At 41.8% G+C, this 19,282-nt stretch overlaps 1 protein-coding gene across 4 annotated transcripts in view; it reads left to right on the forward strand.

Annotated features, from left to right (window-relative positions):
• DOCK5 (dedicator of cytokinesis 5) overlaps positions 1 to 19,282 on the forward strand; it is a 243,927-nt gene that overhangs the window by 40,266 nt on the left and 184,379 nt on the right. For all 4 annotated transcript variants that reach the window (XR_002915986.3, XM_024250911.3, XM_024250913.3 and 1 more), the window contains exon 2: positions 18,276 to 18,359. Coding sequence is in view for 3 of the 4 variants with exons in the window: in XM_024250911.3 (XP_024106679.3) it covers positions 18,276 to 18,359 (84 nt within the window). In the remaining variant the exon portion in view is untranslated. The remainder of the gene's footprint in view (positions 1 to 18,275; positions 18,360 to 19,282) is intronic.

Below are 19,282 nucleotides of genomic sequence, written 5' to 3' on the forward strand. Positions count from 1 at the left end.
TTGTGTACAGATGAATGGAGAAATAAAATGTGGTCTGAACATACAAAGGAATATTATTCAGCCTTAAAAAGGAAGGAAATTCTGCCGTGGTGGCTCACGCCCGTAATCCTAGCACTTTGGGAGGCCGAGGCGGGCGGATCACGAGGTAAAGAGATTGAGACCATCCTGGCTAACAACGGTGAAATCCCCGTCTCTACTAAAAATACAAAAAATTAGCCAGGCGCGGTGGCGGGCGCCTGTAGTCCCAGCTACTCCATAGGCTGAGGCAGGAGAATGGCGTGAACCCGGGAGGCGGAGCTTGCAGTGAGCCGAGATCGCGCCGCTGCACCCCAGCCTGGGCGACAGAGCGAGACTCTGTCTCAAAAAAAAAAAAAAAAAAAAAAAGGAAATTCTGACACATGCTACAACATGGATGAACCTTGAGGACGTTATGCTAAGTGAAATAAGCCAGACACAAAAAGACACTGTGTGATTCTACTTATATGAGGTCCCTAGAGGAGTCAGATTTATAGAGACCGAAAGTGAAAAGGGAGTTACCAGAGGGTGGGAGTCTGGAGAGTGAATGGGGAGTTATTGCTGAATGAGTATAGAGTTACAGTTTTGCAAGATGAAAGAGTTCTGCAGGTTGGTTTCATTACAGTGTGAATATACTTAACGCTACTGAACTGTACAATTGAAAATGTTTTAAGATGGTAAATGTTATGCTATGTTTATTTTACAACAATTAAAAGTTAAGAAAAAATACTGAAGTCATTTAGCAGGTAAAATAAAACAAGAAAAATTGAATCTGTTTATCAGTTAAAACAGAGATAGACATAAAAATAAATTAAGAAAAAAGTAAAATAAAATTTAAAAAGAGGGGAGTATGTATCCTCCACACTAGTCTTAATGCTTATATGTGCCAAATGTGTGTATAGGCTGCTTTTTGCTTCCTGTTTACTTTTAAAATAATTTTTTGAAGGATCATATTACATACATTAGTCAGCAACTTCCTTCTCCCCCACCTTTTTTTTTGGACAGAGTCTCACTCTTGTCACCCAGGCTGGAGTGCAGGTGGCATGATCTCGGCTCACTGCAACCTCCTCCTCCCAGGTTCAAGTGATTTTCTTGCCTCAGCCTCCTGAGTAGCTGGGATTACAAGCTCGTGCCACCACGCCTAGCTAATTTTTTCTATTTTTATTAGAGACGGGGTTTCGCCATGTTGGCCAGGCTGGTCTCAAACTCCTGACCTCAGGTGATCTTCCCGTCTAGGCCTGGGATTACAGGCGCAAGCCACCATGCCTGGCATTACCCATGTTTTTTTTTTTTTAATTTTAATTTTAATTTTGATTTTTTGAGACGGAGTCTCTCTCTGTCGCTCAGGCTGGAGGGCAGTGGCGCCATCTCGGCTCACTGCAAGCTCCACCTCCCGGGTTCACGCCATTCTCCTGCCTCAGCCTCCAGAATAACTGGGGCTACAGGCACCCACCACCACGCCCGGCTAATTTTTTGTATTTTTAGTAGAGATGGGGTTTCACTCTGTTAGCCAGGATGGTCTCGATCTGCTGACCTCATGATCCGCCCGCCTTGGCCTGCCAAAGTGCTGGGATTACAGGCGTGAGCCACCGCGCCCGGCTCCCCCATGTTTTAAATCCATACCATGGTCATCTTTCCAGGTCAGCAAATATAGATCTGACTCACTTTCCTTGAAAAGGTGACTAATTAATTATCTATGGGATGTGTGTACCATGATTTATTTCACGTTTCCTTTTTCTGAACCTTCAGGTTATTTCCGGGTTTGTTGCCACTGCAGTGTTGCAATAAACAGCCTTATTCATATTACGATTTTATTGTGGTGGTTCTGACTCCTGCTGAATTTCAAAAAGTATTGCTAGGTCAAGAGTAGTGCCAGATTATTTTCCAAAAAGTCCGGAGCAGCTCACGTTCACACCACATTTCGTGAGAAGCCTGACTGCCGACCTCCCACGAGGGCCAGGTACTGTAATCTGCAGGTGGAAAATGGCTTGCTGTGATCTTTCAAACATATAGTTAGGAAGCTGAGTAGCTTTTATAAATTTATTACTTGCATTTTTTTGGATGTGATAAAAGATAGGGAGTCTAATTTCTTTTTTCAGGCAAATAGGCAATTATACCCATGCTGTTTATTAAATCATTTGTCCCACTAAATTAAAGTACATAATTATATGCATTTTGGATATTTTCTTATTTGATTCCATTGATTTATTTTTTTATTTCTGTGTCAGTGCTAGATTGCTTTGGGTATGTAAACCTTATAGAAAGTTCTAATGTCTTGAAAGCAAAATCCCTTGCCATTTTTCCCTTCTCAAAATGTTGTCAACTCTCAGATACTTTTTCCTTCTTATGACCTTTTAAACCATTTGTTCAGTTATTTTAAAAAGTCCAAGTCAGGTTCTAATCCTATTTAAATCTACCACATATAATCTGGTGTGTGTATGTATTTGTATGTCTCATTGTGTTTTATGAATAAAGATATATCCTTATCTTTGTCAAGCAAACTATAAAGTATTAGATAATACTTTCTCTGGTTTTCTAAGCATCCATTAATAATTTGTAGTATGGACATGAAGATGTTTTTCTGTGCTTTTTTTTTGTTGTTGTTGTTGTTGTTTGTTTTTTTGAGGCAAGGTCTCACTCTGGCACCCAGGCTGGAGTGCAGTGGCAGGATCATGGCCTACTGCAGCCTCCACCTGCCAGGCTCCAGTGATCCTCCCACCTCAGCCTCCTGAGTAGCTGGGACCACAGACATGCACCACCACACCTGGCTAACTTTTTGTAGAGATGGAGGTTTGCCCTGTTGCTCAGGCTGGTCTCAAACTCCTGGGCTCAAGCGATCCACCTGCCTTGGCCTCCCAAAGTGCTGGGATTACAGGTGTGCGCCACCATGCCTGGCCATTTTCTGTGTTTTTGAAACACACATTTAATTATTTAATGAAAATAGAACATAATATACTAAGATATTTCAGCATAGTTTTGTTCCACTTAGGAAAAGTTATGGCAATTTTATCAGTAACTGTCTAATTTAATACCCATCATGCAGGGCAGATGTGTCCCCAAATTGGGGCTTAACCTGGGAGGGTTCTTGGCTTCACTTAGGATGGAATTCAAGGGTGAGCCAGTGGTGTTAAACAGTAACTTTGATAGAAGTGGCAGTGTACAGCAGTGGCAGAGGGACTGTTCCTTGTGGCTACCCCGTAGGCAGTGTGCCCACTGTGGCAGCTCTGGTTCTACAGTCATATTTATACCACTTTGAGTTATAGACAGACTAAGGGGCAGAGTATGCAGTAATTTCTAGAAAAAGGGTTGTAGCTTCTGTGTCTTTGGGTTGTTGCCATGGGAAGGGGCAGTAACTTCCATGCGTTGCCGTGGCAGTGGTAACCTGACATAAATATGTTGAGGCAGGTCTCCCTTTAATTTTTCATTTTCAAGCTATTTTAAGCTATTTTTTAACTTTTTTCACGTTTATTCTTCCAGATACATTTTATTACCATTTTTGTGTCATTTTCTAAAAACCTTTTTTATTTCAATTAGAATTTAATTTAGTCTGTGTTTTATTTAGAGAATTGAACTCTTTGTAAGATTACTTTTTTTCTTACAGGAACATGATGTGTATCTATTTTCTTGGTTCTTCTTTCAATCTTTTAAACAAAAAAAAATTGTGAGCTGGGCACAGTGTCTCACACTTGTAATCCCAGCACTTGGGGAGGCCAAGACGGGAGGATCACTTGAGCCCAGGAGTTCAAGACCAGTCTGGGCAATGTAGTAAGACCTCATGTCTACGAAAAAAAAAAAATTGTGATGCAAGAATTTTAAACTCAGTTGAACTTGAAGGCAACAAAAAGTCACAGATGCAGGAACCAGAAAGAATGCCACACATACGTTTCTTGACTTAAACAAATTGCTTGGAGCCAGGTGCGGTGGCTCACGTCTGTAATTACAGCACTTTGGAAGGCCAAGGCAGGCAGATCATCTGAGGTTAGGAGTTTGAGACTAGCCTGACCAACATAGTGAAACCCCATCTCTACTAAAAATACAAAAATTAGTTGGGCATGGTGGTGGTCACCTGTAATCCCAGATACTCTGGAGGTGAGGAAGGAGAACCTCTTGAACCTGGGAGGCAGAGGTTGCAGTGAGCTGAGATCCTGCTACTGCACTCCGGCCTGGGCGACAAAGCTAGACTCCATATCAAAAAAAAAAGTGCAGTTCAGGTGAATTTAAGTTTTCATTTCTTCTAAAATTAAGTCTTAGAAATACTGATTTACCTTTCTTCAGACTGGAAGAAGAAATGAGATTGAAAAGAATTTTTCATATCTTTGCTTTGAATTGATTGCAACTAATTGTATCTCAAAAAGAAAATTTTATTTGGTTGCTTATATATATGAAGAAGGAAAATATATCAAAGGGTCATTCTAACCCTGTGATATATTCATATATAATAATTCATAGACCTGAATGTTTCATTTGTTTATTTGATTGATTGATTATCATTCCTTCATTGCATAAAAGGTACTTGGTCATTTGTTTTTATTCCTCCACTGTTTTTATTGTTTACTTTAAAGGTATAATTTAATACAGGGTAAAATTTATTATAAAGATCACTAATGTGGCCCTTGAGAAAAATGGTTCCAGCTTGCTCGTCCTAGACTGCTTCTAATTCTCTACGATTTTAAGCAAGCTACTTTATTCAGGTCATAGTTTTCTTGTAAGTGAAAACTGCAATTGGATCTAGAATTACCTTCAATAAGAATCAGCAAGTATAGAGCCAGGGTTGGACATAAACAGTCTGAGTCCCGAGCTGGTGTGATTAAATATTATGTAATACTGCAGACCTCTTAATCTCTCAGAGATTATGTTTCTTTATCTGTAAAACGAGGACCATGAGCTCTTTCTTCTCTGCTGGTTTGCATGAGGCTCACATATAGTAATGCAGGGGTTTTGCAATGTCATCTCTGAACCAGGAGCACCAGTGGTATCTGGGAATGTGCTACAAACACACATTCTTGTGCCATATTCCCAACCTACTGAATCAGAAACTAGGTTTAGGACCTCGCAACCTGGGTTGGAGCAAGCCTCTCACATAATTCTGATGTGTGCTAAACGTTGCAAACCACTGGAATAATACCTATATGTAGGTTTGTGTTAACGTGCCATCAGTTATGTAAACAGGTTTCCTTTTGTCATTATGATCCTCTCCTGCATACATATATAAGTATCTGTCTAACTGGTTTTTGTTGTTTTAATTAAACATTGAATGCATAAAGTATATTTATACCAGGCTGGGCATGGTGACTCATGCCTGTAACCCCAGCACTTTGGGAGGCCGAAGTGGGAGGATTGCTTGAGCCCAGGAGTTTGAGACCAGCCTGGCCAACAAGGTGAAACCCTGTCTGTACTAAAAATACAAAAATTTGCCAGGCGTGGTGGTGCATGCCTGTAACCCCAGTTACTTGGGAGGCTGAGGCAGGAGAATCACTTGAACCTGGGAAGGGGAGGTTGCAGTGAGCCAAGATGGCGCCACTGCACTCTAGCCTGGGTGATGATGTGAGACTCCATCTCAAAAATAAATAAATAAATAAATAAATTTACACCATTTGCGAAGAGTATGAAGAAAAACAGTAGTAAAAGTACCTACATATCCCTGTCAAATGAATTGCAAACAACATGATTCTAAGTATATTAATCCTATACTCATGCTCTTCCCTAATTGTCTGACACCTTGGCCCCACCCTGGATGTAAACATACCCTCAGGTTAGTGTGTTTCATTTCCTCCTTTTTTTTTCTGTAGTTTTATCATCCATACACATATGTATATGCAAATTCAATTCACTTAGTTTTGTAAGATTTGGTATTATATCTAAAGGCATCTTCCTGTGTATATTTTTCTGTAATTTTTTAATTCGCTCTACATTCTGTTAGTGTCATGCATGCACTTATTTTCCCTGCCATATAGAATTCTATATCTGAATATGCCATAATCTATTTCTCCGTTTTCCTTTCCATGGACGTTAGGGGTGATTCTCTTTTCAAAGGGCTATCACACACCATGCTTCTGTGAACTTTCTTGTACATATTTCCTGGTACACTTGTGCAAGTATTTCTCTGGGGCTTAGTCTTCAGATTACTACACCTGCACTTCATGGGAAGAAATGCACTTTTTATCACAACCAAGCAATTTCATATTGTTTGTTGTAGTATAGAGAAATACAATGGATTCTTATACATTGACCAAAAAATTAGGCCCTGAAACCTCCCTAAAAACTCACGTATTAGTTGTAGTAACTTTGTTTTTGCAAATGCCTTAAGATTTTCTATATAGATAATCATGGTATTTGCTCATAAACACAATTTTATATTATCCTTTCTAATTAATATGCCTTTTATTTCTTTTTCTTGCCTTATTGAACTAGCTAGACCCACCCTTAAAATGTGAAATAGAGTGATTCAAGCAGATATCCTTGCCTTGTACCTGGTATTAGAGGAGCACATTTAATATTTAACAGTTCATTATGGTGTTTGCTAGATGTGTATCATGGATGTTTTTTTCTACTTTGCTGACAAGCTTTTATTATGAAGAGATATCAGATTTTACCAAATGTCTTTTCTATGTCTATTAAGATGATCATATTTTTTTCCTTTTTTCATCATAATATGTTGGGTAATGTTGATATTGGAATGTTCCTTGGGTTATTTAGAGGTGTGTGTTTAGTTTTCAAATATTTTGAGAGTTCCTAAGTATCTTTCTGATACTAATTGGTAATTCAATTCTATTGTAGTCAAAGAAAATGCTTTGTATGATTTGCATCCTTTTAAATTACTTGGGACTTGTTCTGTTGCCTGATCTGTCATTTCTGGGTCTTTTTCTAAAAGTCTTTTTTCTCCTACCTATGAGTAATATTTTTCTTCTTCTCTGGCTATTTGGTAATCTTGAACCAGATGTCAGACATGAATTTAATCCTCTTGGGAGTTTGAGTCTTGTTCTGCAATGCAGATGCAATGCAATGCAGAACAAGGCTGAGCTAGTTATTGGAAAACACATTCAAGGTTTGCATTTTAGCTTTGTTATGCAGGACCAACACAGCCTTTATTCTGGGGCCATTTTGGCTACATGTCTAAGTCTATTTGGGATGCTATAACAAAGTCTCATAGACCGGGTGGCTAGTAAACAACAGAAATATATTTCTCACAGTTTTGGCAGCTCAAAGTCCAAGGCCAAGGTTCCAGCATTGTCAGGTTCTGGTGAGGGCCACCTTCTGGGTTGCAGACTGCCAACTTATCACTGTGTCCTTGCATGGTACAAAAAGGGCAAGTGAGCTCTCTGGGGTCTTTTATAAGGGCACTAATCCCATTCATGAGAGCTCCACCCTCATGACTTAATTACCTCCCAAAAGCCCACCTCCTAATACCTAATACTATGGGCGTAGATTTCAACATAAACATTTAGGGGTACAGGAGACAAACATTCAGTCTGTAACACTGCACTACCGAGTACTCAGTACCCGTCTGATCTCTCAGCCCAGTACCCTCATATTCCAAGCTTTCTCTACTCTGGTTGTGGGATCTGTAAGCTGTTCTCATCCATGTGTGTGGGTTGGGAACAATGCCTCTTGCTCTTTTCCAGTGATTTTTTTCTTAGCCTCGGGTATTTTCACATGCATGCACTGACGAGTACTCAGCTAAAGACTTGAGGAACCTTCTACACATCTCTAGCACTCTCTCTGAGCAGCCCTCTTCTCTCTGGTTCTCTGCCCTGCACATTCTAGCCACCTTGACCCCCCTGAATTCTCCACTCTCTTTCCTGGTCTCAGAGGGACCACTGGCTGCCTGCACAATAGCCTGGAAACCCTGTTCAAGCAGTAAGTGCAGGCAGGTGTAGACTTCACTCATCTGTTTCTCTCCTCTCAGGTATCACTCCCTGCACTGCCTGCTGTTCAGTGTCTGAAAACCAACGTGTCATATAAATTTTGCCTAGTTTTTAATGCTTAAAGCAGGATAATTCATCTGGTCCCTGATGGGTTGGTTCCCTGGTCCACCTGGGCGACAAGTAGGATTGAAATATGTGTTTTTTAGGTAGAAAACAAATCCCAAATTCAAACTGATATTTCCAACCCACGTCGTCCCAGAATCAGTTAACTTTTTTGATTGTGTACTTGTCTTTGATGCTGCAAGATCTTGGTTCCAAAGACATAACCAATAACCAATAGTTGCTTGTTTTTGTTTTTTCTCATTTTATTCTTAACCAGAAGAGTTAGGTAAAACACCAGCTCACTTTACTGATGAGGGAACAGAAGCCTGCAAAGATTGAATCACCTGCCCTAGAGTCCAGGATGGTAGTTTTTTGGCCACACTATGGAAAATATCTTCAATGGCACAGCTATAATTTTGTTCACCTTGGTCTATCACTTTTCTTTCTTTTTTAAAATTCTAGATATTTTTTAGTGCTTCACTTTTTAAAAAATTTTGTTTTATTTTTAATTTTTATAAGTACATAGTAGGTGTATATATTTATGGGGTACACGAGATGTCTTGATGCAGACATGCAATGTGAAATAATCACATCAGGTCTGTCACTTTGAACTTCACACACACACGTATGTACACATGTCCTATTCTTCCGTTTCCTCACTGCAATTTCAGTAGGGTGTGATTCTGGCGTGTATAAATACCCAGGAAGTTGAGATTCAGTTCTAAAATCCTCCTGAGTAGGATTCAGAGGTTAAAGGAGTCAGGCCAGAGCTTGTCCTCAGACTGGCCCAGGGCTGGAAGCTGCTATTGTACTTGCATTTTTTAGGTTGATATTATCAAAGTAATGACTTTTGTAGCCTGGTTGGGGATCATTACTTTTCTCAGTGAAATGTGTTTGTCTCATTCTTGTACATATGGAGAAGATAATCGGTGACATCCTCAACTATCATTTAAAAATGCTTTTTCTAGATTCCACAGTAACCTCTGGCATTTATCTTCAGATTCTCTATTCGTCAGTGATGATTTCTGTCTGTAACAGAGTCTTAGCTCAACAGAGTCTTAGATGTGACCGTCTTAATCTTAGATCTGTTCACTTTTTGTTTAATAAGGATGTGTACCAAGAAGAACCTGATAAGGAGACTTTATTTGCTTTGGAAAAGATGTTCTGGGCTGGGTAGTGAGCTATTTTCCTTCATCATTAAAGACTGCAATAGTTGCTGTCGGATTTTTTTCTGTTTTACTTTTTCCTATTTTGCTTAATAAGGAAGATATTCATTGAGGAAAATGGAGGCTAATAGAACTATAGGCATGAATAACCTTAGCATGTGTACCTTTGATATTATATACAGCCTGAGGGTCCTGTGGTGAGTACATGACTGAGGCCATCTTTAGTGTTCTGGATAATACCCTGGTTCCTCATTGAATTGTTGCAGAAATGCTTGGAAGGGGCAGCAAGAAATGGTGAATGTATTAAAATACTCCCTGCGCCTGGTGCTGTTTCTTAAAGGAGCTCTGTATTTAGCGGCCTGCAATAAAATGGCTTAGCTCTAATCAAAGACATCTGCATTTCGTTGTCCATCAACCATTGCCTTGGAAGGACCAGTGAGGCTGATTTGTTGTGTGACCTCTCCAGTCCTTCCTGATTCACTGTTTTCATTGACCGACTCCCACTTGTTTATTGATGAGGGGGTAGTGTCCACCTTTGAGGATGTAGGTGTCACCATGCCCTGAATGGGAAGCTGGACACCACGAGAAAGGGGAAGGAGTGGAGGGGAGGAGACTGCTCTTTACTCACTGTCTGCCAGGTGTTAGTCATCATTCTGGCCCTGCACAAATTCTCCTTTTTGGGCCTCACAAAACCATAGGAAGAATGTACTGTTGCCTCCCTTTTTCAGATGAGGAAGCTGTGGGAAAAAAACTCCTCATGATTATACACCATAGACTTTTTGTTCTGTAATTTTGTTTTTGTTTGTTTGTTTGTTTGAGACAGGGTCTTGCTCTGTCGCCTAGGTAGTGCAGTGGTACAATCTCAGCTCACTGTAGCCTCGACTGCTACAATCTCAGCTCACTGTAACCTCAACCTCCTGGGCTCAAGCGATCCTCCCACCTAACCCTCTCGGGTAGCTGGGACCATAGGCACACACCATTATGCCTGGCTAATTTTTATTATTTTTTGAGACAGGGTCTCCCTATGTTGCCCCGGCTGGTCTTGAACTCCTGAGGTAAAGCAATCCTCCCACTCAGCCTCCCGAAATGCTGGGATTACAGGCGTGAGCCACTGTGCTGGGCCTTTGTTCTGTAATTTCGAATTGCCTTGTTTCTGCTTTCTTGCTGTAGCATGTCATGTAAATTTAATCTCATATTCATGTAAATGATGTGGCTTCTAAGTCATCACTTGCTGCCAGTGAGGCAATCAAGAAACAATATTTGAGTTTATATCTGAGAAATATCCCTTCAGTTCAAGATATTTATCTATTCCCTTCACAAATATATATAATCTTTAAGATAGAGATTTTTTTCTTTTCTTTTCTTTCTTTTTTTTTTTGAAACAGAGTCTTACTGTCGTGCAGGCTGGAGTGCAGTGGCATGATCTCAGCTCACTGCAACCTCCACCACCTGGATTCAAGCGATTCTTATGCCTCAGCCTCCCGAGTAGCTAGGATAACAGGTGCGTGCTGCCATGCCTGTCTAATTTTTATATTTTTAGTAGAGACTGGGTTTTACCATGTTGGCCAGGCTTTTCTTGAACTCCTGGCCTCAAGTGAGCCACCTGCCTCGGCCTCCCAAAATGCTGGAATTACAGACATGAGCCACCACACCCGGCCAAGATAGAGATTTCTAAATAGTAATCAATGCATTGATTATGAAATCCTCTCTTCTCCTAAACTATCTAAAAAATGAAGTTAAGAATCCTGTAAGAGTCTGCTCTTATGGAGTACTGTTGGTGAGAAATAGAGCTGATGTCCTAACCTGATAGCCTCTGTCCTGGATAAATCTGAGCAGAGAGGTGGCGTGATGGTCATCTCATTGTAGAAAGACTGATTTGGAACCTACTTGTAATTATCATCCTAAAATGAAATCTGTTTGGCCTTCTTGGATATCATTGCAGGAAAGCCAAGATGAAGATCAAAGATGAGTTGTGCCTCTTTAGTTTTTATAGAATGCATATCTGAAACTAGGCAGATCAAGATCATAATGGAAAAGAAGAATTGTAACCATCTTTTTTTTAATTTTTTTTGAAACAGAGTCTCACTCTGTTGCCCAGGCTGGAGTGCAGTGATATGATGCCGGCTCACTGCAACCTCTGCCTCCCAGGTTCAAGCGATTCTCCTGCCTCAGCCTTCTGAGTAGCTGGGATTACAGGCATGAGCCACCACACCTAGCTAATTTTTTTTTTTGGTATTTTTAGTAGAGACGGGGTTTTACCGTGTTGGCCAAGCTGGTCTCGAACTCCTGACCTCAACTTGTCCACCTGCCTCGGCCTCCCAAAGTTCTGGGATTACAGGCGTAAGCCAGTGCACCTGGCCATAATCATCTTTGGAATATTATGAATGATATATGCCTCCAATTGGTATCTCATTCTGTGTTTGCTGGATCTTTCTTTTGTAGATTCTATCAAGTGACTAATAAAAAATATAATGTAGCTATTCTTCAGGGGATTGTAATTTGAGGATTCATGTAATAATCTCATTCATTAGAAATATTCATTACTTGGCCAGGCTGGATGTCCCATGCCTGTAATCTGAGCACTTTGGGAGGCCAAAGTGGGTGGATCACATGAGCTCAGGAGTTCGAGACCAGCCTGTCTAACATGGTGAAACTTTGTCACTACAAAAAAAGTTTAAAAATTAGCCAGGTGTGGTGGCACATGCCTGTAGTCCTAGGTACTTGAGGGGATGAGGCGGGAGGATCACCAGAGCCTAGGGAGGTCAAGGCTACAGTGACCCATGATTGTGCCACTGTACTCTGGCCTGGTTGATAGAGTGAGTCCCTGTCTCAAAAAAATAAAAAATAAACATGAAAAAGAAAAAGAAATATTTATTACTTACTAGCCTACAGACTTTTCATTGTCAAAACTGATCACTCAGTTTGCAGCCAGTAAATCTGTTCTGTTGGTTTCTTATTGCATAATCCCAGGACTTCAGTTCTCTTCTCTCATGTAAGCCTGGTTTAAAAGAAAGAGCCAAATCAAAGATTCAGTAAAATGCAAACTATTTTGTCTTGTCTACTTGGCTCTGCAAAATTATATTTTCCTGTTATAAACAGTAAGTTGCTTAGGGAAGAATTCCAGCAATTTGTCTTTCCCAATGCAGTTCATGGCAGCCAGCGAGGCAACGTATGTACAGCAACTCCCGGTTCTTGTTTAATTTCCTCAGTCAAAACAAGAGATTGTGGTGGTGCCTGCCGGTTCAAAAATGGCACATGTTTCTTTTGCCTCTTCTCATTACTCTGTGAATCAGAAGACGTTAGAGCCAGAGGGCTCTTTAAAGGCAATCCTGTTTTACAGATAAGAAACTGAGGCCTAGGCTTAGTAGCTCATTCAAGGTCATGCATTGTGTAAGCGGTAGAGTTGAGTCTTAAATCCGTTTTGCTTACCCTGAGGTTTTTCTTGGTTTCCCATTTCTCTAGCTTTCTCTATAACAGTTATTCGTATTCTAGAAAGAAACTGTGGGCCCACTAAGGGCATTAGTTGTACTCTCATTCTTGAAATAGCATCAGACTAGCGGACAATGTGATCACCAGTCACTGATGTGTGTCATGAGAAAGCTTGGTTTGGTAAGTAGGATGGTCATTTAAAGAGAGAAATCTAGGCTCTTCTCTTTGTTTCTGGGCTATTCCAGGGCATATCTTCACCATTATGGACTGGCTTGGTCAAATGTGACGAACAGACCAGCTTTATAATAGCTTTGCTGCTTGCAAGCTGGGTTTAACCCTTCTGAGTCTCAGCTTCCCCATTAAATAATGTGACACCTGGCATCCACTCTATACAATTACTAAGATATATATGAAAGTAAACTATGAAATACACTGGAAATATGAGGTATATTAAGATATGGAGGGCATACTACCAAACCCAAGAGTTAGAATGAATAGATGATGGCAGTGATTGGAAATCTCGTTTGTGCTTCTGCCCAGAGACATGAAGCAGATTGTACAAACACCCTCTAAGTGGTGACTTTTCATTCCAGTGAAAGGCATTGTTGAAGGCATGTGCTTCTAACATGAATCTCTTTGAAAGCTTAGGTTGGAGAGGCAGATTCTCTCTTGTGATAAACCAAATGGGTGGAGAAGTGATTTTAGTAACCCTTTCTTGAGTGATGGGAAACCACAGCCTCTGCTCTGGAGGAAAGCAGAAGTGTGTTTGAGTTTGGGGAAGAAGTGGTGAATAACTGAACTTTTTGATGGATTTTATAGAAGGGATAAAAATATGTGTTTTTAAAATATATTCTTTTCTGACATCATTATTATACCTTGAGTACTTTCTTTGGGACTAAGCCTGTGCCTTGTAATGAGAAAGACACAAAAGTAATGTGTAATGAGGGCCCCAATCATAGGGATTTCCTTCTAATTGATGGCAGACAATTATACAAGATTGTCTGTGATTAAAAACCCAAAGTGCGCTGGAAGGGAAAATTGTTGTGGAATGTCAGAAAAGAAAGAGATCCACGCAGGTAATCGGGAGCTAGTAGCCATTTGTTGAATTGCATTGCAGAGGTGAGATTTGGATTGTTACAAAGTCGAGACAGGCCCTCGTTCTAGGCAGAAACAAACCATGGACTGAGCTCAGAATTTAGGAGAGAACATAGGAGTCTTCACTGGAGAGTAGGTTGGAATTTTGCAGATAGTGGAGACAAAGACAGATAATTACGGGCTGGGACAATTTTGGGTCAGGCTTAGAGATCTAGGTTTATGCAAACCGGTCTTTGGTGTGTGTGTGTGTGTGTGTGTGTGTGTGTATGTGTGTGTGTTTCCAGCAGTCCTTGGTAGGTGTTTGTGTTTGGAGCTTCCAGTGCAAGGTGCTGCCTTTGAGAACTTCTGCTTACTTTTCCAATGACCGGAACCAGGAAGAGGTGAAGCATGGTCATCACACAATTCATCGTGACTCAGTGACCTCACTACTTCCTGTTTTCATCTGAGAAGGGGGCCAATGGCAGGGACCATTTCAGTACAAGGCCATGAATAGGGACTAGGAGATGTCAAGGATGTGAGGTCTGCCAAACTAGCAGGCAGAGCATTCCTGTAAACCAGCAGACGAATGAAGGAGTTGAACTCCAGTGGAATAGCAGCAGTGGCCCAGTGAACCCATGAGAAGATCTAGAGATTGGGAATTACTCCTACTTCTGAATCGCGTGCGATTTCTCCTAACCTATGTCACCAGCCAATCCTGGTTGTGAATTCATAGCCTAGTCCATAAGCTCAATAGTAAAATAAATTCCAACATACTTTGTCCAGGCTTCTGTGCCAGGAGTGCAGGAGAGCACTACCTGGATGACTTCCTTCATCAAGGAGAGGTCACTGGAAAACAGGTGGCTGGACGTGTGCTCCTTCCTGCTCACTGATAGGTTGACTGTGATGTAAGCCAAGCTGCAGGTGCAGGGTGCACTGCAGGCCCAGGGAAGAGCTGGGAAGAGCAGGGAAGAGCCGGGAAGACCCGCCACTGGCAATGTCAAGGACACCTTTCTTCGCTGTGGGATATACTGATGGATTGAGTGACCATCCATTCATCAGTGTGGATGGCCCCTCATCAGGCCTACAGAGATGGGAGCCTTATGGGTTCCTTGGCTTGTCAAGTCCATGGCTAGAGCTGAATCTCTAAGGGGGTTCTTTTTTCCTGGAAAGATGTAGTTCCCTCATCAGTAAAGTGAGGGTAAGAAGTAAATCTACTTAAAAAAAAAAAAAAAACCAGCTTCCGTCAAGTGTAATTTACATACCATAAAATCTACCCATTTTAAGCATATAATTTACTGATTTTTAGTAAATTTACAGAGTTGTGTAAATATCACCACAACCCAGTTTTAGGATGTTTTCATCTCCCCAAGAAGCTCCTTAGGGCCTTTTGTGGTCAATCACCATTCCCTCCTCACAGCCCCAGGCAACCAATAATCTCCTATATTGCCTTTTATAGATTTGCTTAATTCTGGACATTTTGAATAAATGGTATCATAAACTATGTGGTCTTTTGCATCTGGCTTCTTTCCTTTAGTTGTAATGTTTTGAGGTTCATTCATGTTGCAGTATGTGTCTGTATTCCATTTCTTTTCATTGCTGTGTAGTATTCCATTGCATGGATATACCATACTTTATGTATCCTTTCATCAGTTAATAAATTATTTCCATTTTTGGGGCTATTGTGAATAATGCTACTGTAGTGGATTTCAGTGGCTGCTGTGACAAATTATACACTTGATGTCTCAAGACAGTGGGGGTTTATTCTCTCACAGTTCTGGAGATGGGAGTTAGGAAGTCAAGGTGCAAACAGGGCTGTGCTCCCTCCGGAGGCCCTTGGGGAGATTCCATTCCTTGCTTCTTCCAGCTTCTGGTGGATACTGGCCTTCTCTGACTTGCGGTCACATCAGTTCAATCTCAGCCTCCATCTGCACATTGCCTTCTCTCCGGTGTGTCTCTCAGCTCTCTCTCTTTCTCTCTTGTAAAGATATATGTGATTGCATTTAAGGCCACCCTGATAATTCAGGGAAGACAGCTCCTCTCAAAATCCTTATCACTGGTCATTAGAAAAATGCAAATAAAAACCACAATGAGATACCATCTCACGCCAGTTAGAATGGCGATCATTAAAAAGTCAGGAGGCCGGGCGCAGTGGCTCACGCCTGTAATCCCAGCACTTTGGGAGGCTGAGGCGGGTGGATCACGAGGTTAGGAGATCAAGACCATCCTGGCTAACATGGTGAAACCCCATCTGTACTAAAAATACAAAAAAAATTAGCCGGGCATGGTGGCGGGCACCTGTAGTCCCAGCTACTGGGGAGGCTGAGGCAGGAGAATGGTGTGAACTCGGGAGGTGGAGGTTGCAGTGAGCCGAGATCACTCCCCTGCACTCCAGCCTGGGGAACAGAACGAGACTCCTTCTCAAAAAAAAAAGGTCAGGAAACAACAGATGCTGGAGAGGACATGGGGAAATAGGAACATTTTTACACTGTTTTTGGGACTGTAAACTGGTTCAATCATTGTGGAAAACAGTGTGGTGATTCCTCAAGGATCTAGAACCGGAAATACCATTTGATCCAGCAATCCCATTACTGGGTATATACCCAAAGGATTATAAATCATGCTACTATAAAGACACATGCACATGTATGTTTATTGTGGCACTACTCACAATAGCAAAGACTTGGAACCAACCCAACTACCCATCAATGATAGACTGGATAAAGAAAATGTGGCATATATACACCATGGAATACTATGCAACCATAAAAAAGGATGAGTTCATGTCCTTTGCAGGGACATGGGTGAAGCTGGAAACCATCATTCTCAGCAAAGTAACACAGGAACAGAAAACCAAACACCACATGTTCTCACTCATAAGTGGGAGTTGAACAGTGAGAACACAAGGACACAGGGAGGAGAACATCACACACTGGGGCCTGTCGGGGGATGGGGGTCTAGGGGAGGGATAGCATTAGGAGAAATACCTAATGTAGATGACGGGTTGATGGGTTCAGCAAACCACCATGGCACGTGTATACCTATGTAACAAACCTTCACGTTCTGCACATATATCCCAGAGCTTAAAGAATAATTTTTTAAAAATCCTTAACTTAATCAATTCTTTTGCCTTACAGGGTAACATACACAGGTTCAGGGATTTGATGTGGATTTCTTTTGGCGGGGTGGGGGGGGCACCTTTACAGCCCACCACCGCAGCTCTGAACATTCACATAAGGTTCTTATGTAGACACATGGCTTCATTTCTCTTTGTAGATACCTAGGAATGGATTGCTAGGACCTATGGTAAATTTATGTTTAACTTTTTGAGAAGTTCCCCAACTGTTTTCAGAAGGGGCTGTATCATTTTACATTCCTATCAGCAATGCAGGAGAGTTCTAGTTTCTCCACATTCTTGCCATTTGTCTGCCTTTTCTTTTTTCTTTATCATAGCCATTCTGGTGGGTGTGGAGTGGTATCTCACTGTGGTTTTAATTTGTATTTTCCCATGACTAATAGTGTCGAACATCTCTTCATGTGCCTGTTAGCTATTCATACATAATTTTTGGCAAAATATCTTTTCAAAGCTCTGGCCTGTCTTAAAATTGGTTTGTCTTCTTTTTTTGAGTTACGAGTTAGTCTATCATTTTTCACAACCCGGCCCAGCCATTGCCAGCCCTAAAGACTGTGGTGGCTGAGGTCACCTTGATTAGGAAGTGCTGCGGTAACCCAGTTGCCCAGGATTCCTTGGGCTGGGGCCAGGCACCATCATTGCACCGTGCCCTGTGTCAGTTTGTCACTGGAGGGTGGATGGGCCTCACAGGTGGCCTTTTGCCATCAGATACTGTGTCATGGAAGCCAGGACATGGCTCATCTATGTCCTAGAGATCATCAGTTCTGTGTTCTTGCAGGCTGGCTGTTGTCTGATGAACAAGGGGACTGACTAACAGAATCCCACAATATATTCTCATTGTAACCGGATTGTTTCTTTCCTAACACTTATCACAACTTTAACTAGTTATTTCTGTGATTATATATTTGATATCTTTCTTCCTTCCACTCAACTGTTAAGTTTCCTGGGGACAGGGGCCATGTCCATGTGATTTGCCCCTCTATCACTAGTCTCTAACACAGTTCGTGATATGTAGCAGGCAACTGATCAGTATTTGTTGGATGGGGGAAATGAGGATCCATTCTCTGCTTTACAGTGGGCGATTCACATGAAATTATTAAATACAGAGTTGTTTGTTGACCGAATTGTTCACTGTGACATGCATTCTTTTTTTTTTTTTTTTTTTTTTTGAGACGGAGTCTTATTTTATCACCCTGGCTGGCGTGCAGTGGTGTGATCTCAGCTCACTGCAATCTGTGCTGCCCGGGTTCAAGCAGTTCTCCTGCCTCAGCCTCCCAAGTAGCTGAGATTACAGGCGCCTGCCACTACGCCCAGCTGATTTTTGTATTTTTAGTAGAGATGGGGTTTCACCGTTTTGGCCAGGCTGGTCTTGAACTCCTGACCTCGTGATCCACCCGCCTCGCCCTCCCAAAGTGCTGAGATTATAGGCGTGAGCCACCGTGCCCAGCCAAGTGACATGCATTCTAATTTCCCTTTTTTATTTCTCATTTCCAGCGATCTATAACTACAATGCTTCTCAAGATGTGGAGCTCTCCTTGCAGATCGGTGACACAGTTCACATCCTGGAGATGTACGAGGGTAAGTCTGGCTGGCCTTCTGCCAGATGAGGGCAAGGGAAAAACAGTGTAAATTACTTAATAAAAAGGCACTTAGAGTAAACATCAACATGCTTGACTTCCTGAAACAGTGCTAGTAAAAATTCAGGAAGTACTTGGGTGACACAGTTTTGAACAGAGTGTGATTTCAAAACAGCCAGCTGAGTACATGAGCACAATCTTGCACAGACGCCAGGGTGAAAGCTCATGCGTATGTGAAGGGTGCTGGTGTGGCCAGGCCACTTGGGCACAGAAGGATCAGTGACAGAGCTGGCTCGCGAGGAGACACTTGGGATGTTGGGCTGGCAGTAGCTCAAAGGAAGCACTGCTGATTAAGGGTCTCTTTCTGTTCAGCACTAAATGTTCCCAGGTTGGGGGAGAAATGAGGGAGAGTCTTTCTGGTGTTGCTGAGATTCTTTTAGAAAATTAGGTCATGACTGCAGCAGGTCCGGAAAGGCTGATGGTATATTTCCTTCAACTAGGTCAGGCGAGGGCCATGGTTCCGTTAACCTGTTAGTGGGCTGTGGGGTCGTACTCAGGACTGCCTATTTGTCTGCCAAGCATTGGTCATGTCTGTACCCACTCCACCGCAGGCTTCCAACTTCAGCTCAGGTTCTCTAAATCCTAGAAGAAGTTTTCCTCCATATATCCACATTTTTAATCCAAACCTCCAGAGCACAACAAAAGCATAGCCAGGCCACTGAAGTTGAGGACCAAACCAAGAACAACCTTTAGGGTCCAGTTATTCTCTCAGAAGGTTAGGGTACAAATGAGGTGGAAGTTAGGCAGATTTGACAGGGACCATGCATTTTCCGGGTCTAGCCCCCATGTAAACCCCTTGTGGTGAAATGGCAGAGATGGTCCGCTAGGACCCCATGCAGGTTCCTAGGGTGGGACGGGATGACA

Source organism: Pongo abelii, chromosome 7 (assembly GCF_028885655.2).
Source record: "Pongo abelii isolate AG06213 chromosome 7, NHGRI_mPonAbe1-v2.0_pri, whole genome shotgun sequence".
NCBI lineage: Eukaryota > Metazoa > Chordata > Mammalia > Primates > Hominidae > Pongo > Pongo abelii.